The sequence below is a fragment of the Ischnura elegans genome, chromosome 3 (genome assembly GCF_921293095.1).
Source record: "Ischnura elegans chromosome 3, ioIscEleg1.1, whole genome shotgun sequence".
Lineage (NCBI taxonomy): Eukaryota > Metazoa > Arthropoda > Insecta > Odonata > Coenagrionidae > Ischnura > Ischnura elegans.
This window is the reverse complement of record NC_060248.1, coordinates 88638918-88663901: the sequence shown is the minus strand read 5'-3', so window position 1 is coordinate 88663901 and position 24984 is coordinate 88638918. Positions and strand designations below refer to the sequence as shown.

The following is a 24984-nucleotide window of genomic DNA, read 5'->3' as shown; positions in this document are numbered from 1 at the left end:
GAAAATTTATTAGGTATAAATTCAGCAGATGTTGTTTCATGGCTCTATATGATGATGAAATTGATGCCCATCTAGCATCATAAGAAATTATGACAATGTAGTTAAAACAAAGCACATTCAAGAATCTTTGTCAGTATTAGCCAATGATTGAAGATTGCCATTAATGGTTCTTGAAGATAAGCTGCAAAAACAAAAAATAAAACTACATACATCGAGTAATGTATTAAAAAATAATTTATTTCTCAGAAAAGAAATGTCTCTAAATAAAGACTATATGAAACCAATCTTCCTTAATGTTATGTATCTGTCAGTTCAATGGGATAGTCATCTGCTTTAAGTGAAAATGCTATTATGTACACATGCTTTGTAAATTTCTGCAAAGAACAAGCAGTTGTGAAAAATGGGAGACTGTTTTGAAGTTTATTTTTTTGGGAAAGGGAACATTGCGATAGAATATTTTTCTCCCACAATTTCCAAACTGCTCTTCTGAAAATTGTCATTCAAAGTTAATAAACAAAATTATTATGTGCCCTTGCTAATTTCAGCACTTGAAGGAGGATTTTGAGGAAAATCTTTGCTGCCTAAGCAGAAAGAGTAAATCCAATTATTAGTATTGATATAGGGCTGACTATAATTACATGAACTACAAGGAAAAAATATAGGTATCAGCATTGCTTCAGCAGCAATTCATCAGTATTTAGCTACCATACACATTTAATTTGTATAAACTGAGCTAGTAGCCCCTTGTCTATCCAAAGGTCCAACAGCATTTATATTTACACACATTTCTCATTTATCCCTGTATACTATCAAGTATACACAAAACCAACTTATTTTAATCAAAATGATTGATTCCCTTGAAATGATGTGTAGTATTAAAAATATATTTAATTTGCCAAAATTAATTCCATTGGTTATTGAGGAACAAAAATTACACATTTTGTTACAATAAATAGAACATGTCCAATTTTATGACATTAACCACTATTTTCAAGTAGAGATTTGTGTTTGGCAGCATTATTTTTAATGAATAACTTTAACATAAACAACAAGCATGGCTTTTCAAAACCAATGCAAAATGACTTGACTGCTAGGTGTTAGCTGCATATCATTTTAGTGCAAAGCACTCAAATGAATTTACATAATAATCAGTTTAAAAAAAGCATCATGTGTAAATATTACTCATGCATTTCCAAATTAACATAATGACTCTGGGTATATTACATTAACTTAGAAACTATCCTATGGAAGGCAAGTTTCCTCACCATCCATGGAGGGCAGTGGGTAGAGTGCTTTGTGCAATGATTCATTATCTCTGCATGCACATATTTTCAGAAATATTTTCTAAACTAAAGAGCAAGAAATAGCGCATCATAAAAATCATTAGGATTCAAGTTTTCATGAGAAATAGATGATACTTTTTGAAAGTCTCCTCTATTTAGTTTTAAAATTAGTATGATGCACAAATACACCTGAATCCAATTTCCATCCTTCTACAATCCAAAAGTTTCATTCATTTACAAGACAGAGGACTAGGGATGATGCAAGTTACTCTAAAAATATAAGAAGTGCTGAAGATTCATCATTGCCACTTAAAATTTTCTTGTGTGCTTCATGGAGTGTGTATGGTTACTTTTCTTATAGAAGTACCATAAAGTTAAATTTATACTAATTCTATATAGGTATATATTGTATTTTAATTCATACATCATTCAAACATAAATTTTTAAACAAACAAATACGGTATTTGGAAAGAAAAATATGTCAACTACGAGGGGCCTAATGAAGATTGTTTTGAAAGCATCATAATTATCCTTGACGATTTGGCAAGGCTAAATTTTTTGTTGTTTGGCATAAAATTTCATGTAATCATCATTATAGATTTCACCAATCCTAACCGCATGCAATCCTCTGAGCTCATCAGTCCAATGCTAATGTTTTATCCTCTGGAGTTCAGTCAGCTTAAAAATTAATCTTGGATCAAATTTTTCAAAAACCATTTTGTGCAGTTCTATAAAACTTTGGTTCTCCATCATCAGGCTAAGAAAAGACATCACAAACAGCTGTCTTAATATTATATGCTGCAACACCAAAAACGTGTTGTCCTATCTTTGAACCCAAACAAGCAATATTTGAGTCAAGTCTTTGATCAAGCGCCACTCATGTTGTCACCACCAAGCATGTAGGCCCTACATTGTCATGTTTTGGAGTCACTGCTTTTACGGAATTGAGGCGCATAGCGTGGGCTTATAGAGAGTTTATGACTTAATGGCTCTTCACGGGCCTTTGTGATTTCCTCCAGATCTAGATGATCCGGATTGGACTAAGCTTGCTCCAGGGTAATTGCAGAATTCGCAGAATCCTGGTTGTCCATGAGGCCCTGGGGGACCACGTGTTCCCGGCAATCCTGTAGAGAGAATGAAGGGAAGCACAATTTAAGGGGGTTCTATCATGGCACATCCTAAAATCACTTTTTTTTAAATAATAGCAGCTAGTCAGCTTCCAACAAAGAAAACTAGGCAACATTGAATATAAAGAAGAATTGGTCGATACATATTTAAGTAAACATTTGTTATACATTAAAGCTAACGGAAGAGCAATTTTATTTACACTAACATATTTTGATTTCAATAATATTTGTATAGCATTAACTGGCTTATTATTCAATAAATACTTCATATGGTTTGGTGCTAAACTTTTATTTTTATCTCTAACTCATATATTGCATGGCACACTTCCTATGTATGGCTACACCCAGAAATTTGGAGGCTCAGGGCCATGCTATCAAGGCTATAAGGAATGGGGGAGGGAGTTGAGCAGCTCGAATGATCCTTAAATAATTGGTAGATGTGGTCGAAGGTTATCCCTTCAAGAGAGACCTCCTTTCCCCTCCTCAAAAACTTCTCCAAAGTAGATTCCCTCATCATGTTTAAGCCTCAAAAAAATTCTGGCTTTTGCCTTGAATGTCAACTTCCCAATACCCCCACCCAATCTACCCCACTGACATTTTGTGAGAATGTTTTTTTCCAGTATCCCATAAAATTTTCATTCCGCTTCAGGATCAGAACAAATTAAAGTGTCCTGGGGTATCACCTACACCCTACGTGCCCTTCCAAATTCCCCTTCCATGCTATGGGACTTCCCATCAGCTTTTTCCTTTCATGAGATCTAATTATTTTCTATCTCTTTTAGCACATAGAACATTACATTCTGCATGTTTAATAAGATATTTCATGCCTTGAAACCCAAAGTTGTAAAGTTAACATCAAATATGTTGCCAAATGTCAAATAATGTATGTACTTCCGTTGAATAAATTTCTCCCATTTGAGAAAACTTCCGTTGAATAAATTTCTCCCATTATCAATTTTAAGGTAATAGTGTAAAAGTTAATATTTAGTGTCAATCTAATTCAGTGGACCTATTTTATAAAGTACACACAATAACTTAATCATTCCAAGTATAGAAAAAAAAATATTTTCTTTGGGGTGTTGATGACACCCCACATGATCTTTTAACATTACAATTTGCTGTACGCCCTCTCCCAGGTTAGTTCAAACTGTACTCTATATTTTTTTAGCTCACTGACAAGGATGATGGGAGAATGAGGAACTTGCATGGGTCGTAGATTGCTCTAAAAACTATTTTGAATAAGTCAAATGGATACATTAGCTCGCAAAAATACCTTCAGTTTCTCCATTCAACATCAAAAGAAATAAAAAAATTGCATTTAAAATCGAGAAAAATTTCTCTGAGCCGACCACTGCGCGAAGACACCCGAGCGTTGCCGAGGCCAGGCGTGACGTCATAGGTGCCTAAACAACCGTAGGGAGTAGGGAAATACGCTGAGCGCATGGTGTAAAATTTGTTTTGAGGGAGTATTTAGCCGCTCATCGTCACTTTATTTTGTTCTGTTATTCTTGGGAAAGTTTTCCTATTGCTATTGTGCCTAGATTATTACTTGGGATATTAATAATGCGGCATCGGGATGATGAAGTACAAGCGTTTCACTTCGTGTGTTTTGGTTATCAGAAAAATGGATGATAACGTTGCCACTCGTTCGAATAGTACACCTGAAATTCATCTACGTCTACATAATACCCCGCAAGCCGCCTAAAAGGCGTGTGGCATGGGGTGTTAGGACACCAGCCTTTTTTTAGGACACCAAAAATTGATGCCACGACCCTCATGGAATTTGTTAAGACAAATTATTGCTATACGTCGGCGGCAAATCGAGTTGTAAAAGAAACTTGTAATACTGGAGGATAACGATCGTAAGCTGTGCTGTTAACATTAGAGTAAGCTGTGCTGTGCTGAATTTGGCAACGCCGGATTAACGGAGAAGGTAGTCCTATCCGCCCTACGGTACGAATTCACAGCAAAACAGTCTGCACACAATCCACATGTGAGATCGCGAATCGGTTCCGCTGCCAACACACACACAAGCTACAACCTATTTCAATAATATAGGTAAATCCATAAACAATATACTAGCATATACCATAATAATATAGTGGGAAATAGGCAAATACTCTTATCAAAAACTGGATGTCACTATCACATTCTTATATTCATCACGTACAACTTACAATAACAGAACTCGTTATGATGAATACAACTATTTATTCACTGATTTAAACCCTTAAATTATCCAGCACAAGTGACACAGGTGACATTTCTCACTACTATTCGTTGAAATAATGGAATAACAAACTTCACACACAGTTTTTATTTCAATAGCGTGATCGTGAAATGACATATCTACGGTGAACAACGGAGATTAGCACGCCACTGACAATTTTTACACTACTGTTAGACATTTATCGATAGCGTAGTAGCACTTTTTACAATTCAATCACGATGGAACACTGATAACTCATGGCCGATATTTTTCAACCTTGTCAAACTTTGTGCATTACAACCACTGGCACTGTGATTATTAGCAGTAGCTTAACGGGAGATGTCACGTTGAAAATAACACTATTTTGGCACAAAAATGTTCCTAGATGTCTCCAATCAGCGAGCAAAAGTTGCATTGACTGGAATTCACCTCATAATACAAGCACAGACAGTCCTAAACGACGAATTCTCCGGTACCTACGAATAAACGGATGAAGTTATTGTATATAAAAGCTAAGCGGACATTAGTAAACATCAAAATCGTTCTAATTACATACTTAAATGAATGATATGCCGTCGATAACATCAACTTACAATTAACGTATCCCCTTTCCAATGGCCGTGGCTCAGACTCCTACAACGATGTTATTTAGGTATTATCAAATTTTTGGTTTAACTGCTCCAGTTTTATATTTTATGCCCTTACTCAGATATTAATATTATAAATAATGCAAAATACGAGGGCTTCCAAGCCTCTATCGTCGGATATTTATCTTTAAATATAAAATATTCAACACGTCTAACAAACGAAGCTCTCACAACTGCTGGCAACTATTTCAAACAATCACAACAATAGCTTCGCGTGGTGTTTAGGCACCTTTGACGTCATCGAGGCTTCGTCGGCAGTGGCTTGGGGGGTGAGGGAGTTTTTCCCGCGCTTTAAAATTCGTAATATTTATCATTAAATATCTCGCGAAGGAAAACTCAGATTTACATGCGGTTTTCTTTGTTGTATTCAGAAAATAATTTTCTGTCCGCCTATGAAATAAAAAAAATTCATGCAAGTTCCCCATTCATGAAAAAATTTAGACTTTCAAATTCTTTTGCAAAAACAAAAAAAAATGCAGAGCCCAAATTTTTCAGAGATGGACTGCAAATAGATGGGCATTTTTGCATATTTTCATGAAAATGATATCCACTGCATTTTAATAAGGAACCTCTTTTCCTATGAGAATGATGTTTATCATAATTAAACTCAATGCCTAATGATTGAATCTCCCTAACTGCTATCGTGAACCATACCTGGTCGACCTGGCTCCCCTCGGTCACCTGGTCTTCCTGGCATTCCTATTCCAGCAGGTCCGGTTGGTCCTGTAGGTGATTAAAGTTCATCATATTAGTCACAAAAATTGAAAATTCTATAATAACTGAGTACATATACTTTAGAAATTTAGCTGGCCTTAAATACTAAAATAACTTCAACATTTTTGAGCTCTTTCCTGAGTATTACTCTTCTTTTTTATCTTCAGCACAATTTTTATGACTTGATTATGAAAATGATTTTTTTGACTGTTAGAATGGTGTTTGGACCTGATTATTGCATTAAAAACTGCACGCAATGATTTTATACAAAAATTGGAGGTTTAAAAACAAGGAGCCTTAAATAATTTGTAGCTGTGTAGTGGTAGAAATACTACAATGTATGTGGCATATATACTATTTATTTAAGATCTAGATACACTAACACTGGTGTATTTAAGTCCTAGATATACTAGAATTTAATTTTCGACAGTGATTAATGTCTCTGCACTTATGATTACCAGCTTCAAGAATTTAAGCATTAATTGACTCACTTATAGAGGTCTTTAAAATTTGCGAGATGTGATATCGCGAAATAATGCGAAATCGGTAAATAAAAACGAAATTTTGCATTTTTTGTGATTTTAGGTGAATTACCGAAAAAATCACATCTAATGAGTCATAATCTATTAAAGCCTAAGCCTTCATTGTTCAAAGCTGCCGACGTTCATTTGTTCTACCTCATTACGATTCCAAGGTCAATTGGCTTGTTAAGTCTCGTGCATATCTGCATAATATCGCGCACCATAGTGATTTTTCCGCCAGAATTCGCCGTTAAATTTATCACAGCCTCTCTCTTCGATTCCCATGTATCAATCCTGAAATATTTAGAATGAGGCGCTTTCTCACCTGAAGAATTAGATATTATGAATTAAAAGTGCTGAAAGAAATTTAACGCGGCCGCAGAAGAGCGGAAGTACAAGCCCACGCACCTGGCACGTGTTAATGCCGAGCAGTAATTCCGGTGACTCATCGCAATGCATTAGACCGCGCTATTGGATAACTTGTCGCAGGAAAACCTTGAGTGTGAGTTTAATGTAACAAATCTGTTGACTGAAAAACGGACGCTGGCTGGGAACGCTGTTCAAGGCACGGCCCACAGGGTGGCAGAGAGCTGTCTCGTCTGAAAGCAGCCTGAATTTCACGGTGCTGTGCCAGCTGTGCCAGTCAGCTGCGCGATTCGATTCGTTTAAATACATACATCTGTAGACACGTATGGTTATTTGAAAGCACCAAGCGCTAGCAGTTGGGGGAAGGGAAGGACGGAACAGAAAGGATAGGATGAGAAGGGGTTCTCCTTATTAGCGGACAGATCATCTGATATTCGGCTCTCCACTGAGCTTCAATGCAAAAAAAATCATTTTGACATTGGCCAAATCCAATATCTGATTCTTCAGGTGAGAAAGCGTCTCATTCTACACGTTTCAGGATTGATGAATGGGAAATAATTTTTCAACTTTCTTTTAATCCGATTATTTTTAGTTATGTGTGCTTCTTACACTGCCTTTCCCGACCGATTGGCAACAGCTGTAATCAAAACTAAGCGATTTTGTTGTATCTAGTTGCTGTTCTACCTAAGGGTATCAAAAGGGAACCCACGACATGAAACATTTCGGCCAATTTGTAAGTTATATACATAGTACGTACTGTGGTTGTACTGTAGCTACCCAGCACTCAGTTTGAAAACACCTTCGTGATAATTTGTGTTTTGCTGTTGGCCTTTTTTTTAATTGTGGTATTTTCAAAAGAAGGAAAGGAATTTTAATATGCCAAAAGCTAGTGATACCATTCATACCTGGGCAAATGAATTCAGCTCTGATGGATTTTATATGAAATACAGAGCATAACTGTGCAAAGTTTGCGATAAAAGAATTGAATTTGAAAGATGTGACACGTTGTTAAAGGACAACAATAGCGATACACATAAATGTGCAAAAGAAAGGGGACCCACAAAACGACAGCTATCATTTAAACACACAGTCACTCAGTCAAAGAAAGAGAAGGGGGAGCTTGTTGTTGCCACTACTGAAGTATTTTTAAAGGATTTCTTTTGTGTAGAGAAACTTGACAATCCAAAAATTCTGGAATGGCTCTCGAAGTATACCTACACATATAGGGTAGTGGGGATTTGCCATTTGCCAATCCCATTTGCCGAGACTACACACTTGAACCATTCATACACCTTGAACCAATATAACTTGAACCATATCCTTCATTTAGTTTTATCAGAAATTTTGTGCAATCAAAATTGTGTTAAATGTTATGTAAAATGCTTAATAAAAGTATAAGTATTCATGAAACGTGTACCATAAAATAATAAAACGCCTATAAACGTGGAAAAATTGTAGCATTATAATTACACTGCCAAGATTTTCTATAACACCGAAATGACATGGTTTTAAAACGAATTTTAGCAAAAAATAAAACCACTTTCACGGACCTCTACTCGTTTAACATTCAATCCCAATGGCAAATTCTTCGTGGTATGAAATATCATATTTCTCAAGAGGGAGGGCATCCACAGAATACAAATACATTATCTATGTGCACAAGTGCCAACTGGGGCATACAGGTATTTTATTTACATAAGCCAAGAACTTCACCTGGTAACCCCCTGGGGCCCACAGGGCCTTCAATCCCGACACCCTCTGGACCTCGGTCACCCTTATCTCCTCTCTCTCCTCTTGATCCTGGAGGCCCTGCTGGTCCCGCTACGCCAGGAAGTCCCATGAAACCCCTCTCACCGGGAAGGCCTGGGGATCCAGTGTCACCTGGCACACCAAACAAAAATGTTGTGTCAAAGGTCTGTCAGAGTCACATTGCAAAAGATTAGAGTAGCACATATTTGTTATTACTCCCCAGCCAGCAAAATGTATCTAATACTTGACATATGAGGATCAAAAAAAGGAAACTCAGCTAAATTGAATGTATCTATATTATATTTGGATGAAATGTATTCTTTTCCAAGTTTATATGTATGGTTACACCTCATTATTTTCTCCTACTTTAAAAGCAACTGTGAATAACACAACACTGACCAATATTATGTGGTACATACACTGATCTTCAACAATTGCTAGTTATGTATATGCTAAACATAAGTTCCCGTTAGAAATTGAATGTGATGAGTTCTATCAGAAATAGGTTATGTCATTTGGAGACATAGAATATACACATTGTTCTGGCTGAGACAGTAATTTTGAAATATGATTTGGCATACAATGCTCTTGATTTTTAAGAATTCATTACAGGGAACTAAAAATATTTCAATCAGTAAAAAGTTAATAGAAAAATCACATTTAATAACATAGTAGCCACATACTATGATGTTAAATTTTTCAAGTATCCTTCTGGAATATCTGACTGATAAAATAAAATTTAACAATGTGAAGAAATAAGCATACACATTATTCTTTTCAATGATATGCAGTAATGAAAGAAGAGAAATGCAAAGAATAAAATATAAATAGGTATATGCCCTGTGGCACCAACAACAAATATTATAATCCAGTGATATAAGATCAATTTTTAGAGTAAACTCATATAAAATTAAGTTTTTACTTATATCTAATACATTTAGAACTTCTACTCACAAAATTCATATGAAACACAGTATTAAAAAATTGATCAATTTGGGAGCATACATTTGAGAATATTCTCAGGAGTTGGATCACACATAGGAATAATAAATAGGATTATTGTTAATGGTAGGGGCAGCTAAGAAAGTTATGGCAATGCTTAAGGCAATAATCTGGCCATGCTACATTAATTATTTGGAGTTACTAACCTCACCTTTACATTAGTCTGTAAGAAACTACTTGATTCCATCACCTCAGCAAGCCTTTATAAAGAACATTGAAGGCATTAATCACAGATGTTTTGTAGGTTAAAGAGAATATGTCGAAGCTTTTGTTTATATTAAAAGTAAGGATCATGGATGAATAGTTTATGTGAGAAGAGAGTAAACGCCCTACTTCAATTTAAAAAGTAATAATAACAGTGTAATAATGGATGATAAGATGTGTGTGTTTCCACAAAAAATCAATTGAAGTCTCCATTATATAAAGAATGTTAACAATCTCTGTTTCAGACCATGACCATTTCTTCTGATTATCCGTGGTTATTTTTGCACCATTGAAAATTCCCTGCTCTTGGGCTGTTGGGAAAGTTAAGTGTTTTGATGGAAAAGCTACTACCGATAAAAAACTACCCAAATTTTTGCAGCATGCCAGCACTAATGATAAATAGATGATGGAGGAAAAGCCAAGACAGCCAACTAATTACTGAAAATAGAGAAGACCATATTTTATTTAAAATTTTTCATGTAGGTACATATCATGTTATCCAGGTAGGTAATATGTTAAGTGTGCATAGAAACATGGATAGTATGACACAAAATGGCGGGGAGTAGACTCACGTCATTAAAAAAATAGATTAGTCACTTTAACAGGTATTATTTAACTTTTGCATACAGTGTTGGTGATACTAGAAAGCATGTAATTCAGAATGGCAGAAGGTCACCACTATGTCAAGCCAAAAGAGCAAAAACAAATGCACAGTTAATGAAATAAATAAATGAAAACAACATAATTCTGGCAACATGTGACATCAAAATTTAAGAAACTGAGAAAAAGCAATCAGTCCACCTTGTGAGTGACATCACCCAGAAATTTTAGGAAAGTTTTATGGAATTATTTAAGCACTAAAGTTTGAGGCATCTGTATAAAATATGGTGCCATTTACTGCTTTTATTCCTGGGTATAATTAAGACTTTGATTTACATTGCATGAAAAAAATCACAGGGCAACATTACCATTGTAGTTCTGTCTGAGGCTAATGTCATGCCCTTCAGATAAATTGCAAAAGATGAACTGATAATACCCCTCTCATCAAAAAATAAAAATAATTGGGCAGTGAATACTTGATTAATATGGTTCATTTTAATTTATTAACCATCAGACACATCATGTGAACATATAAGTAGTTCCAGTCACAAAAAAGACAAAGGCTACAAAGAAGTTTTACTAAGCATGAATGATGTATAGTTTTTTGAAAAAGCCCACTAATTACTGACCAAAATTTTCAAAAAAGGATTGAATGAGTAGTATAGTACTGATCAGGAATGGATTGAGGTCATATTTTGATGGAAGCTGTTCACTATTTTCCATGGTCTCATGGTAGAATGCAATGAATCTGCGTAAAGACAAGTACTGTATTTACCCTAAGAAGCTACGTACCATTTTTGGAAATGCCGGTGAAAAAATGGGGGTGCGCTGTTTACACGATCCTCCAAATTTTAATGTAAGCCGCGTTCCATTTTCCCTCAAATTCTTATCGTTTATTTCTCCAGAGTTTAGCATTCAAACTAGGAAACCTTCGCAGGAATTACATTATGACATTATATTGTATTTGTATTTTGAAGGAGGCAACTGACAGCTTAGGTCATTTGCGCCATGAGGAAAGCGTAGGTAAGGAAGGATATAGAGAAACCCGGCATCGGTATTTACCTGCTCTTGACGAAAGGTGCCAAGGAAACCACGGCTTAACGTCCCATCCGAAGGACAGAGTGTTGTCCTTGAAATGTCCTCCACACAACATTCAAGCAGGGATCGGGCAATCTCTGAAAATTCTCTGCCACCACCGGGATTTGAACCCGAGCTCACGGGGTAGGAAGCCTACTGTTAAAAGCCTAACCCAACACTCTAGCCACCACACCAACCCAATCCACCTATTACATTATTTGATCTTATTAATCATGGAAATGTAAACTTATTGATTTAGCAACAAATCATGATTACCTATATAGAACTGCACCTAAAAAGCATTAGGAAGTTTTTTTTCCCTCACGAGCCCGCCCAAAAATTGGAATGCGTGGGATACATAAGGTTGTGGCTTTCACGTGTAAATACAGTAGGTTTCAGACACTATCTAACAATCTTAAAACAATGTTTGTTGGGCTAGGGAAGTAAAAACTTTCTTTCCTAATCCATCTGATTCTCCTTTCCCTATCCTACCATCAAGCACAAAGCAGACATTTGTTTTGGGGAGCTTGGGTGGTATGCGGGTTGCCTATAGTAATATTTTGATTTCAAGTCACAATTCGGAAAACCTTACGTTACATTACCATTCAAACCATACTACAGTAATACATATATTTTATTGCATAATGCTGAAAGTTAAAGTAATTGTAGGTTTTAGGCTGGAATTATGAAATATAGCAATACCAAAAAGTAAAGGGTCTGACTCCCCCTCCCTCCCCAAAGACTCCCCCTGGCTATATGCCTGCCTCCAATTGCACCTGTTAGTACTTCTGTTAGCTCTTACTGACGGTGATTGACAGGGGATAAATATTTATTCTTAATCCAGATGAACTTTTCCTCTAGGTATCAGTAGATTGATCCATTTCTTCTATTCCCATTCATTCACACCAATTTATATTGTAGGGATGATATATTCAGCAAATATTTCAGTGAGAGTATATTTCTAAAGCTGGAAGTAAGGCGATGGAAAATGATTTTTTATGAAAAATCTGCAGAAAAACTTGAGGTTGAAAGACACCCTATGCAACATGTCTGTAACTCTTGCCCATAAAATATGGAAATATGCAGAAGTTATACTAAAAAATTTGGATAATCTGGTCCACACCTCAATTTAAGCATCAGCAAGTAATACATTTAAATTTCCTATTTAAAATTTTGATTAGTGAATAATTTTCCTTTCCAAGCAATGCTGCATGCATTTTAGCAGACTACTTATACACTCTCATGATTGTATGCCTGTGATACATTTACTCAGGAAATGTTTTGGGATTGAATGTTATGTATAATGCTCATTTGAATGCAAACTTGAATGGTTGGTACCACACAAGGGCTTGGAAGAGAGTTAAGTGCTCAGGTTGCGAAGAGAGCGTGCTACCTGGGATGCCTGTGACCCCGGCATGACCCATCCGACCTTGTCTGGTGATGCCTGGCGGGCCTGGTGGCCCACGAAGGCCATTGATGAGGTCGTCCTTTCTTTCTGTAGTCATGGGGTATAATGGGTGGTGGGATCCAGGTAGAAGGTAAACAAAGGAAATAATCAGTGGGTTTCGAGGCAATTATGGCCCAGGGGGAAGGCAGGGTTAACAGGTGGGAGACAATGATAGGACAACATATCAATATTGTTAAAGATGCATATAAAGAGCTTGAAGCTCCAAGTTGAACTATGATGCCATAGTTGGAGTAAATTAGTTAGGACTTATTGATAATCGTAAAAAAATATTATTAATTTTATAACTTATGATGTAGAGATGTGGTGTTTGTGTGAATGAGAAATTGAGCAGATTATAAAAGAAGAATGTTCAGGAAGAAGAGTCAGAGATTAAGAGAATGTGATGCCTGCCAAGGATTGATGGGAGGTTACACTTCAAAGGACCAGTTAGGTAGTAGTTGGCTGCTTACTGCCCTTAGTTGCTCCTTTGATTCCTTTACAAGTTTTTGTACAGTTTTCTCTATTTTAAAATAGTGCTCCTCCTCCCATAGATTTTGGGAGCCCTTTAAAATACACTATTAGTGGCAAGGCATCAAACCTGGTGGTCCCTGTTGGCCTGGTGGCCCTGGTCTGCCTATTTTCCCCCTGCCAGGGGGTCCTGGCGGTCCCACCAGCGTGGCTGTCAGCTCACTCAGTTGGTCTGCATCAGCCAATCAATTTGATGGGGTGGTGCACACATGATGTGTTGACAATTCATTTGAAAAAGGTTTATTTAGCAATTGAGAAGGGAGAAAGTGACAGGTAAGAGGATAAATGTAGAGAGAAATATCAAACATGTAAGAGAAAGATGGTGAATTGAACATGAAAAAGATGCATTTGCTGAAATATTATCACTAATGATGTTAAGACTTAAAACTACAATACTTTGATAAATTTTAATAAAACAAATTAGACTGAAACAAGCAATTCTATCACAAGTATACCAGGATCATTTTCTCTCACTTATTCTCATTAACGATGAAGGTTTAAAAGTAAATTTGCTGGATGTAATTTTGAATCTATTTTTTTACTTCATGATTGCCAATTACTTAGCCGTTTAAGGTAAGAGAAAATGATCCCATCAAAATTTAACCCTCTAGGTGCACCATTTTTTTTACACAGATCTGCATGGCCGTAGTAATAAATGTTTTCCGTGGGGAGAGGTTTTCTTTGGAGGGGTACACTCAATCCCCAAGACATGCAGAAATTAGTTCGAAATAGGCCTGGGCGATATTAAAAATTCAATACAAGATTACAATAATTTTTTGTAGAGATAATTGGCTATAAGGATAAGTAATATTAGGATGATAAATATCAGGCCTGATAAAAATGTTGGGAGCAATGAAAAAACTGACCCAATATGCAGTAGGACCCAGTAATAAATCAAGCCCACTTTTTAAAACCAGGTTTTCTTAGTTATACAATAATATATCACCAACTTTCAAAAATCAATATCTGGTTCCTAAAAAATTAAATATGTATCATGATATCAAGCTACTAAAACTTTTGAAGTCCATGTTTCTCAATATTAATTGATTTTGGGGGTTTCAACCACCCATATACTCGAGCCCAGTCTCATGCACATACACTTGATTGGCAAATGCGATCAAGAATGTGTGGGTGCACTCTAAAAAGCACCATAGCATGGTAGTTTGACTGGGCCATGCTGATAATCAGCAGTTACCAAACATACTACACAAAGCCACACCATTCTTTTCCAGAAGAAATCTTTTGTAAATTCATGATTTTTCAATAGGTACATATTTTATTTCTTTTATGAAGGAAAGTAATTGGGTTTTTTTATTTGAGGGGGTGGGAGGGGTAGGACCTCCCCCTTGGTACGCCACTGCTATGCAGAATTAGCACCTGGAGAATTATATTTCAAATACTCCATACACAAATTAGTATATTTTTTCATATTAATTTTTAAAAGTTCAACAAATTTCAATAAAAGCACAATTAATTCGAATGCAGCAATTAATTCGAAACCTTCAAACAGTAGATTTTTTCCATACATCTTGAGGCTCATGACCATTCAAGATATAGGCAAACCTATTTAAGTGCTTAAAGATTTGGCAGAAATAGCAAAAACTACCTTCATTTCAGAAGTACTATTTCATATGCTAACTTTTCTGCTGGAGATGATTATCCCACTTTAAACAACACAATCTACTTCTTTGCAATAATGACTAAAGTCGACCATTAGATTAAAAATACTCACTTTCATTAGATAGAAAAAATTACCACTTAGTGAGTTAAGAAATTACTTCATCATTTCTAAATTGGCAAAAATGAAGTACCTGAAGAAATGCTATATGAACTTCTATTCTCTACAGTGATCATCAGCTCACCACTATGTTTTTATGTACATATGTAAGTATATATATTTGGTTATCACAATTATATGGTGGAAAAAATAAGAGAACACTGCTCCCCAGCATTAATACTAGGTATCATTTATACCACATATATATGGGTAGATAACCAGCAAGTCTTGGGTATTCCTTTTACAAAATGACAACAAAGGCTGATCATATGTCTCATCTGCCATGATCAATCAATGATTTTACATAAGAGTGAATTGGAAAGTTCTCTGAATATTTAATTAGACTACTCCAAGACTCACAAGCTACAGATATAGCCATAAATGAACAAAAAAATGAAAAGAGTGCCATCACAAGAGATGCTTCCAAGTTGTAGCAGAATATTATTAGAATTGGAGATGCAAGAGGCCCATTTTGCAGCAGTGTCACTGGGTCACATAAGTAGCAATGATGGCTACAATATTGGTCAACTCAGAAGCATCACCTTAAGAGAATGGACCCTTTGGTTTGTTTTCTTTGCAGCAAACCACATTATAAGTAGCAGGAGAGCTGAGTAATTCATAAATATTTAAAAGTTGAGCAATAATTATAGTTTTTATACCTCTTAGAACAGCAGCGCAGATATCACGAAGCTCTGCTTCAGTAAACGATCTTCCCTATAAAATAAATACAATCATTTCAGAGTATTTGTACATTTTGTTTATGCTGACAGGATAGAAAAAATATACTCAACACATAATTATTAAAGTATAATATAGAAGAGAAACTAATATTTAGGCCACACTAATTAGTGCTCCATGTTATGAGAAAAAATTGGGCTTCTCTTACTGCATTCATTTCTGACGAGCAAGTTAAAATATCTGTTTCAGATAGAAGTTCAAGAGTCCAATGCCTCAATGAAGCTTGTAAGCATATACATAAATGAATAAGATAACCTTTTTAATCTTATAAACAGAGCTATTAAGAAATTTGGAAACAAATTGTTTGCTTAGGATTAAATTATTGCTACTGCTGCTGTTAATGATTACACAAAAAAGCTGTCAAAAAACAGCTGACACTTGCAGCTTCTCTGGTTAGGTCATACATCCTTGACCAAGAAAACTATATGACTTCAAACAGATGCAGGAATGAATGCCCTTATCCTCATCTAACTGCAAAACTGTTTATCCCCTATATTAATTACATGGATGACTCAAGCTTTTTTTAAACGCAGATTTTTCATAGATTTGGATTTTTCACATTATGCTAGTACATATAACATTCATTATCCATTAAATAAGTAGAAAATTCATCATTTACATTGTAAATATCAGCAATTTCAACAGGCTTCATGAACTTTTTCTGAGGGAAAAACTTTTGTGATTTTATTTTAATTTATACATCAGTATTCATTTACCTGTAACTAGATACAATTGTATACAGGTCAATGAGCAAAGAGTTTGTAATACTTACAGGCGGTCCTGGCATTCCATGCATTCCTGGCTGACCTCTCTGACCTGGTGGACCTGGGAGTCCAGATGGTCCATCCTTGCCCGGCATTCCTGGAGGGCCTGGGGGTCCCTCAGGCCCTCTATCACCTGCTGCTCCCCGCTCACCTGGCTGGATTTCATCAAATCCACATTAGTTTTATTCACTACAGAACTTAAATTTGTATTTTATCCTTAAATATTCATTAAATGAATTTCTTTCCAGCTGAGTTTAGGACCTCACTTTCAACTCATGGCTGGGTTTCAATGAAATAATACATTTTGTGAGTGGAGAATCACGAAAACATTTAAAAGATGAAATCTGGGAGATATTTCATCATTAATAAAGACAATAAGCTCACCGTATAGAATGGTAAATACATATTTGATTAATTTATAATGGTCCAAACCATAGGAACAGAAACATGTATACCGGTAGAACATCCTATAGAAAATAGAGCAGGGATTTGAGTATTTGGTCAAATTGCATCAAATATAGGGATTCGAGTTTAAATCAAATCATGAATAGGGTGGTTTCCTTCATCAAAGAAAACGAAAGGCATTGATTGTGATTCGTTACCCACCATTAGTGTATTCATAATATACAAATTATTTTGTTTTAGAAATACCGGATTAGACGAATGGCAATGGTCCATTTTTATCCTCATTTGAAAAGGGCCAGATTGGCGCCCATGTGATGCCACTCCACATGACGTCACCTAGGGACCTAGTTTCTATAGGAGAAGATAGGAGTTATACATCGTATGAGGTTACCAATGCATGCATGAGGCGCAGAGCTCAGGGAAACATCTCTTAACAATCACTTATTAAAACTGGCTAAGGTCGGAAAGTTTTCCTCGTTTGATAAGTTATTAATAATCCTTATTTAAGCCAAGCGCTACCAGCCAGCAGGGTACTAGGCTACCCGCTAGCAGCCTGCGTCATATCAGCGCTAAGCCTCGCCTCAAGGTCACCTTGCAGGGCGGCAACGGGAACCAGAAATACGTCAAGCGGAGAGATTTCCCGGCATTCATACTTACGCGTCGTGTTTTCGTGCACTAGAAAATTTTCACTTTTCATTTAATCGCGAAAAATAGATATCATCATTTAAAAATCTAAAAGCATGAACGTACTCCAGGAGTAATAATCTTTCGATTTAGGCAATAAAAAAATAATAGGAAACCACCCTATTGGAATTTTGAAATCCCGTAATTTAGGATTCATATACCTACCAGTTTTAAGGGTTCTATGCAGGTATAAAAGTGCTGTAGAATTTTTAAGTTAATAAAACAGAGTTTGGCAACTTAAAAGCCACATGCTGCCCTAAAAATAATTTCTAGCGGTCAGCATAGTTATTAGTCATTCATTATTAAAATAATTTAGATAGAGGGTATTCTCACATTGAGAATATAATTTAATGAATTGAATTTTGTACATGAAATATTTACTTTGAAAACATCTCATGAAAAAACATGTACCCTTACAGAATACAAAACTTGAAAAACTGGCTTTCATGCACTTAAAGATTGCCCTCCCAAGTGTAAGAATATATCTCAGAATCAAGAGGATTAAAATAAGAATACTGTGTCTTACCAGTCCTGATGGCCCTGAAAGCCCCCTTGGACCAGCCACACCTGGGGCCCCAACTCCATCCCAATAAATGTTGTTTCCAGCTGGAGATGTCATGGACCCTGAGTCTCCAGGTGGCCCTGGAGGACCAGGAGGCCCTGGTGGTCCTGGCTTGCCCACAAAGCCGGGGAGACCGGGGGGACCAGGTGTTCCAGACACTCCGGGTGGACCCTAAAGCATAGGAGCAAGCATCAAATTAGCTGTGCACAAAAAAAATAATTTCACACAAAGCATACAATATTTATGGGGAAAATCAATTTTTTAGATTGGGATTCATTATCATTTATACATGCCTGTGGAATTTATCTTGATTTCTCTCAGAGAGAAATTTTTCCAAGCAATCACAAAAATTACAGATAAAAGTACAAACATAACTGGCACATTTAAAAATTTATTGAACATATTTTCCAAATTCTAGGCACAGTTCTTTTACAAGCCATTTTCTCGACTTGTTACCAAAAACATAGTTGAGTGGAGACAAGTTTTTTCTTTAACTTGACTGGTATTTGGAGCTGCTTGCATGCCATGATTCATGAAAATAAGGATCTCACCATAGGGCCTGGAAGACCCCTTGGGCCTGATGAACCAGATTCTCCTCTCTCTCCAGGCTCCCCTTTTGATCCTGTTTTCCCAGGAATGCCTGGTTGACCTGACTTTCCATGGTTTCCCTTTGAAATAAGATAGTCGCAGTAGATAAGAGCCAAAATACACTGATATGTTCAATTTTTATTCAGACAAAGGCTCAAAATTTGGAAGTACATATAACAGAAGATTGTCTTACCTGTGGTCCTTCATGTCCTCTTGGCCCTGGTTCCCCTCGAGGTCCTGGTGGTCCCTGCAATACAACAACCATGACACTCTGAATAAAAATATTTCCACTTTTAATAAACAAAATAATGGCATTATGTCAACGTCAATTCACTCTAGACATGCATTACATTATTTTGAAAAAAAAAAATGATTTCTCCGAAATACAGTAAAATTCCTCAAAATTGCCCGCTCTATTTATTGATAACCCCTAATATGGCTGTATTTTTCTCAGAATGGAATAATTTTCCCCACTATCATGATATAAAATTGCCACCTACATAGTGGCCATATATTCTCCTCATTAGTCACTTGGCCATTGCCTAATGGTACTGCTACTTCCATCCTACTGCTACTCCACTCCCTACACAAGAACATTTTAAAATATTCTTTTTAGTGAATGTGGGAAGAATGTTTTTCTATGCTTGACTGGGGGTCATGAACAAAGGGCCATTAGAGATTTTACAGTCATCTTTGGGGGATCGGGTTGGCGTGGTGGCTAGAGTGTTGGCTTCCCACCCGGCGTGCTCGGGTTCAAATCCCGGCAGTGGCAGAGAGTCTTCAGAGACTGCCCGATCCCTGCTTCAATGTTGTGTGGAGGACATTTCAAGCGCAACACTCCGTCCGTCGGATGGGACGTTAAGCCGTGGCCCCCTTGGAGCCTTTCGTTAAGAGCAGGCTAATGCCGACGTCAGGTTTCTCTCCACCCTTCCTTCCATACCCTTCCGTCATGGCGCAAATGACCTAAGCTGTCGGTCGCCTCCTCCATATATCAAGTATCATCACAGTCATCCTTTCCATGGTTTCATGAAATCTTCAGACCCTTGTATCAAGGAGAGGCCAACTTTTCAAAAACTAGACTAGGCTTTCACTGAATGGCTCCAAAATTATATGGAAAAAATTTAAATACCGGGTTTAATTGGTCGGGTATAGCTAATGAAAAAAAGATACTTGGGAAGATTTATCAGAAAGCAGCTGTTAATCTGCCTTATAACCTAATGAAATGAATAAAGTAAACACATATCTCTTTTTAATGAATTAATCTTGTAAATGCCATTTTTAAATGTAATAATTATTAAGTGGGCACCCCTCCAAACTGCCATGTTTTTCTGAAACCAGCAGTAACAGGTGAAATAAAGACCCTGGGTTGGCTTGAGGGGTTACTATCCTGAGGGCAGGATCTATAAGCCTTTGATTTTCACCTGTGTACCTCGGAAGGGGAAGAATTGTGGAAGGAAAAAAGTATGGGAGGTGCCACTGCCATGAGAGCCCAATGATGCCTCCACGGAGAGGACAGGGATGGAAGGGAGGGGATAGGGAATCCCAATGCCATTATTGGGGCGGGAGGGCCCACTAGTAGCAAAACCATACTTTACTGTTTGTACAGAAAGGAAAGATTTCCCTAAAAGGAAGAGAAATCCTACAATTTTCTGTAGATACATGCAATGGCAGTCATAGAAAGGTTTTACTGTAAGCTAAAATAACAAGCACATTCCAAGTTATTGCTTAAAAAAAGCATTTTTAAAAAACCACTTGACTGCCACTTGTGTAAAAAATTAAGGTTATTGAAGCATAATTTTAACTAAAAAATGATGACAGAAAGTCTATATCATACCACTTCTCCTTCCTCCCCTTGAAGCCCTTGAGTTCCAGGCAACCCTACGGGCCCTGGTGGTCCCATGACTCCTGGGCTGCCCCTATCTCCCTTCTCACCCCTCTCGCCATCCTCCCCCTGAGGTCCCATTGGGCCTGGAGGGCCTGCAGCCCCTGGTTCGCCTGCTTGAGCCACGGCTCCTGGTAAACCAGGCTGTCCAGGTTCTCCTTGGTCTCCTTTCTGTCCAGCTGGGCCAGGTATTCCAGGAGGACCAGCTGCTCCCTGAGCACAAGGAAGAATGGAAATTTGTATTTAATTCATGCAGAAAAGAATGGAGGAATAAAAATCAGGCTAGAGTAAAAATATGAAGATACATTTTAGGCAAAATTATAAAACAAGTGATAAAAATGGTCTTTTTCTTACTAAATGTATCACCTGAGTTATCATTCATGCTGAAATTACCATCCTTCAAAAGTTTTAGCCAAGTCACCCTTGTTACCAAATATATGCAGATAAAGGTAACAAGTTTCTAAATATGAAGTATCCTAAATAGAAACTTGAGTCCTCAGCTGCTATTAAAGTGATTGAATGGAAAAAGAGAATCAAGTTTTCAAAGCCAATCAAGTACAGACTTCTTCCTAATCAAAATAGTGGCAAATATGTACTTTTTCACATACTCAAAAAAGGAAAAGTAAATAAGAGGCATCATTACATATCTAGGTCATTGAATTGAATATAATTCCACACTGTACATTCTTTTGGTGATGCTTTAATCTTATAAAATATAACAGACTATTGTAGTGACTCATAGGTATGTGTGAGCATATTAATGAAACACTTGAGAGTTCAACTTCTAATACTCATGCCCAAAGATATTATTTCACAATGCTCACAGGAAGTCCAACAAGTCCAGGAGATCCAATGAGGCCAGGCACCCCAGGGAAGCCAGGTTCTCCCTTCGGGCCAATTGGTCCAACAGCTCCATCACGACCTTGTGACCCTCTCAAGCCATCAATGCCATTGCGCCCAGATTCACCACGGTCCCCTTTTGGAAGAAATTATAGATATAATGAACCAGTTTACCACAGTATAGGTGGCTTTCCATGACTGAGGCAGAGGTGGATTAATGGGGAGGTGGAGCAGCCACCCTACCCCTACCCTTGTAATTGCTGGACAAATTGAAAAGATGGTACATATTTTTTACAGTGCTTCTTCCATGTAAGATTTTATTTCACCAGCTTAGAAAACATATGTTCAAGAATAATTTTTGAATAACTAAATTTCACTTGTCTACGAATAACAGACATGAGATGCACTATTGCTGTGTGTAATTGTATACCACCAAGATGTGGTAGTGAGCAATGAATCACAAACCCCAAAAAAACAACATTGATCTGACCCTGGACTTAGGAAATAACTTGGAGAATTCTGAAAGAAATTAAGATGTCAAATCATAGCATTCAGATACCAATGGTGCATGGAAATATGATGATCGAAATAAGAAGGAATGTAATTTTTGAACAAATTGGTATCTCTGATAAAATTTGGAAACCTAAAAGGGTAACAACAATTTTGTGAGACATAGCAGTTATTATACCATTCAGGGCAACTTACTTTCCACTCTTAATACTCTCTTGAGTCAATGTTTATTAAGAATTTTTAACAAGACTTACCTTTGTCACCTCGAGGCCCAATCTCCCCCCTGTCACCCTGAGATCCTTTGCTTCCCTTTGGCCCTGCTGCGCCTGGTATCCCTGGTTCACCAGGGATGCCAGGGGGTCCAATAGCCCCAGGAACAGTCTCCCCTGCTTCTTGAGCACCAGGACGTCCAGGGGGACCAGGAGGACCCTGGGAGAAAATTATAATCTATTTAATTTGGACCACAAAAGACACTAAAGTCATCAACTAATTTTTACACAAAAATTAGCCATTAGTGCTGCCTAAATATGAGTGCTATCATATTATAGATTTTTAAACTTTAAAATTCAGTAAAGGAAAGGGAGAAACACCTACGTTAGGTGTGCATTTAAATGGTTTGTATAAATATATTTGTAATTAATCATCGCATTCCATGTTGCATTAGATCTATATTATGCTGGAAAATAAACTTGCTTTTCACAGTGGAATGATCTCCATTGATGTCTAATGAATCATTACTGTATGAAATTTTTCATTCCCAGCTAAAGGCAAAAACCTGTATAAGGTGCTGCAATGAAAGAGTTGAATGTATTACAAGTGTAATCCTAGTTTGTTCATACCGTTAAACCAGGGAGACCTCTAAGCCCTTGAGATCCTGGCTCCCCCCTGTCTCCCTTCAGTCCTCTCTCTCCTGGAATGCCATCCCTTCCTGGTTCACCTGAAAGACCCGTGTCTCCAATTGGACCCCTTGGCCCAGGAGGTCCTTCTGGTCCCTCTGGACCCTGTAACAGAGGTACAAACATTCACACATGATTACAAAGATGTAAAGTCAGCAGAAATATTCCCAATGAGTGATATATGTATATCATAAATACCCGGCATCATACTTGACAATTGAATAGGAAAAATATGATTTTACAAGCCAGAGTGGTACGTTAACATACCATTAGTCCACCACTGTGAAAAAAATCAAGGTAATTTTTATACACAAATGCATAAAAAATACCAGGATATTATCCACTTGATTCATACTTCCAAGAATACGGTGAAATAAAGATTGAAAATTCCCAAAAATTTCACCCATGCTTCATATTATCCTCAGTATTGTTTCAGACATTTTTTTCGAGGAATTAAGTTTCTCAATAAGACCATATTTAGGCTAAACCATAACCCTCAATAACCTTTAGGGTCTAACTAGAGAATTTGGCCCAAAAACTAAAATTAAAAGAAATCACTTGATAAATAACCAAGCCAATCTTCATAGGCATTTGCAATGAATGTGATGAAGCAGCAACAGATAATATAACATTTTGAATAATTATAATTTTCAATAAGTGCCTATAAGGTTCAACCACAAAATCGCTCACCATTGGTCCAGGTGGTCCAATAACGCCCAAACTCCCAGACGCCCCTTCAATTTGACGTATTTCTCCAGGAGGGCCTCTTGGTCCCACAGGCCCTGGAGATCCTGGCTCTCCTTTCTCTCCTGGAAGTCCTGATAAGCCAATGCTACCCTGTTTCAATCAAGAAACCATTCATGATGTATTAAAATTAGAGTTGTCCTCCAAAATATCATGCCATGAAATTATATTTATTCCTTATGTGTGTAAACAAATAGAAAATTTATTAATGCATGGAATAATACAAAGAAAGCAATTAAAAAAGATATTACTGCCAGTTCTTATCAAGATCTAACTTTATATGCAAAAAATAGTGCCAATCAATTAATTAAAAAAAAATAATAAAAAAGTAAAAAATTTTACGAGTTCCTATAACAAATTTACATTTTTAGAAGCCACTACTGCCAATGCTTAAAAGAATTTTACATAACAAGTACTGAAGTTGACCATTGAGACATCAAACAAAAACATGTAGATCAATCTCTGTTCATGATCACACTGAAAGGGTTGATGGATTAATGCAAATAGACAGATAATTGTAAATTGTATAAAAAATTAATTGCATTAATTGGAACTTACCCTTTCTCCCTTTTGCCCAGGAAGGCCCCTTCCTTCAGGTCCAGAAGGTCCTAGTGGACCAGGGAGACCTCTTGGTCCAGCCACACCAGGTGAACCCGGAAAGCCCTTTGAAAAGCAATAGAGTTAGAGGTTAATGTTATCTAGAATCTCATATCTGAGTAATGTTTTCCTTTTCTTCCACATATTTCTCATGGAAAATTATTTGGGGGCATCCATGAAAGAAACTTAAGCGCTTTTCATAGGACTTATATTAATCTTCTCAATCAATAAAAAGGGTAATATGGGGGTCCCCCATACTCATGTGAACGAAAAGACAAGCACGATGTCTATTTTGCTTTGTAATTTAGCAATTTGGCAACAGTAGCACCAAAGATGGGTTTCTTAATTGTATTCTTGTGCCAGTTTTGCATAGTGGCTTAGCCAGAAATTTTGTTTGGGGCGGTCCAAAACCTGAGGGAAAACTTTTGAAAATCAAGGTGCTAAGTAGAGGGTTTTAAACTAATTGTATCACTTTTTATATCCGAAAAAAACTTCATTTTTCGAAGAAATATTTTGTAAATTC

General features: G+C 36.8%; 1 protein-coding gene across 4 annotated transcripts in view; it reads right to left on the bottom strand.

The window, feature by feature from the left end:
* Nucleotides 1-216: 216 nt before the first annotated feature.
* LOC124156126 (collagen alpha-3(IX) chain-like) overlaps nucleotides 217-24984 on the bottom strand; it is a 677324-nt gene continuing 652556 nt past the window's right edge. For 3 of the 4 annotated variants that reach the window (XM_046530462.1, XM_046530464.1, XM_046530465.1), the window contains 15 exons: nucleotides 24423-24527; nucleotides 23811-23957; nucleotides 23064-23225; nucleotides 22479-22653; nucleotides 21699-21850; nucleotides 20827-21087; nucleotides 19186-19239; nucleotides 18956-19072; nucleotides 18369-18575; nucleotides 16762-16908; nucleotides 15911-15965; nucleotides 13545-13646; nucleotides 8581-8748; nucleotides 5921-5989; nucleotides 217-2407 (listed from right to left, as the gene is read on the bottom strand). In XM_046530462.1, the coding sequence (XP_046386418.1) occupies nucleotides 2277-2407; nucleotides 5921-5989; nucleotides 8581-8748; nucleotides 13545-13646; nucleotides 15911-15965; nucleotides 16762-16908; nucleotides 18369-18575; nucleotides 18956-19072; nucleotides 19186-19239; nucleotides 20827-21087; nucleotides 21699-21850; nucleotides 22479-22653; nucleotides 23064-23225; nucleotides 23811-23957; nucleotides 24423-24527 (2052 nt within the window). In that variant the 3' untranslated portion in view covers nucleotides 217-2276. Of the gene's footprint in view, nucleotides 2408-5920; nucleotides 5990-8580; nucleotides 8749-12892; nucleotides 12995-13544; nucleotides 13647-15910; nucleotides 15966-16761; nucleotides 16909-18368; nucleotides 18576-18955; nucleotides 19073-19185; nucleotides 19240-20826; nucleotides 21088-21698; nucleotides 21851-22478; nucleotides 22654-23063; nucleotides 23226-23810; nucleotides 23958-24422; nucleotides 24528-24984 lie in introns of all 4 variants that reach the window. The other variant, XM_046530463.1, reaches the window with a different exon arrangement.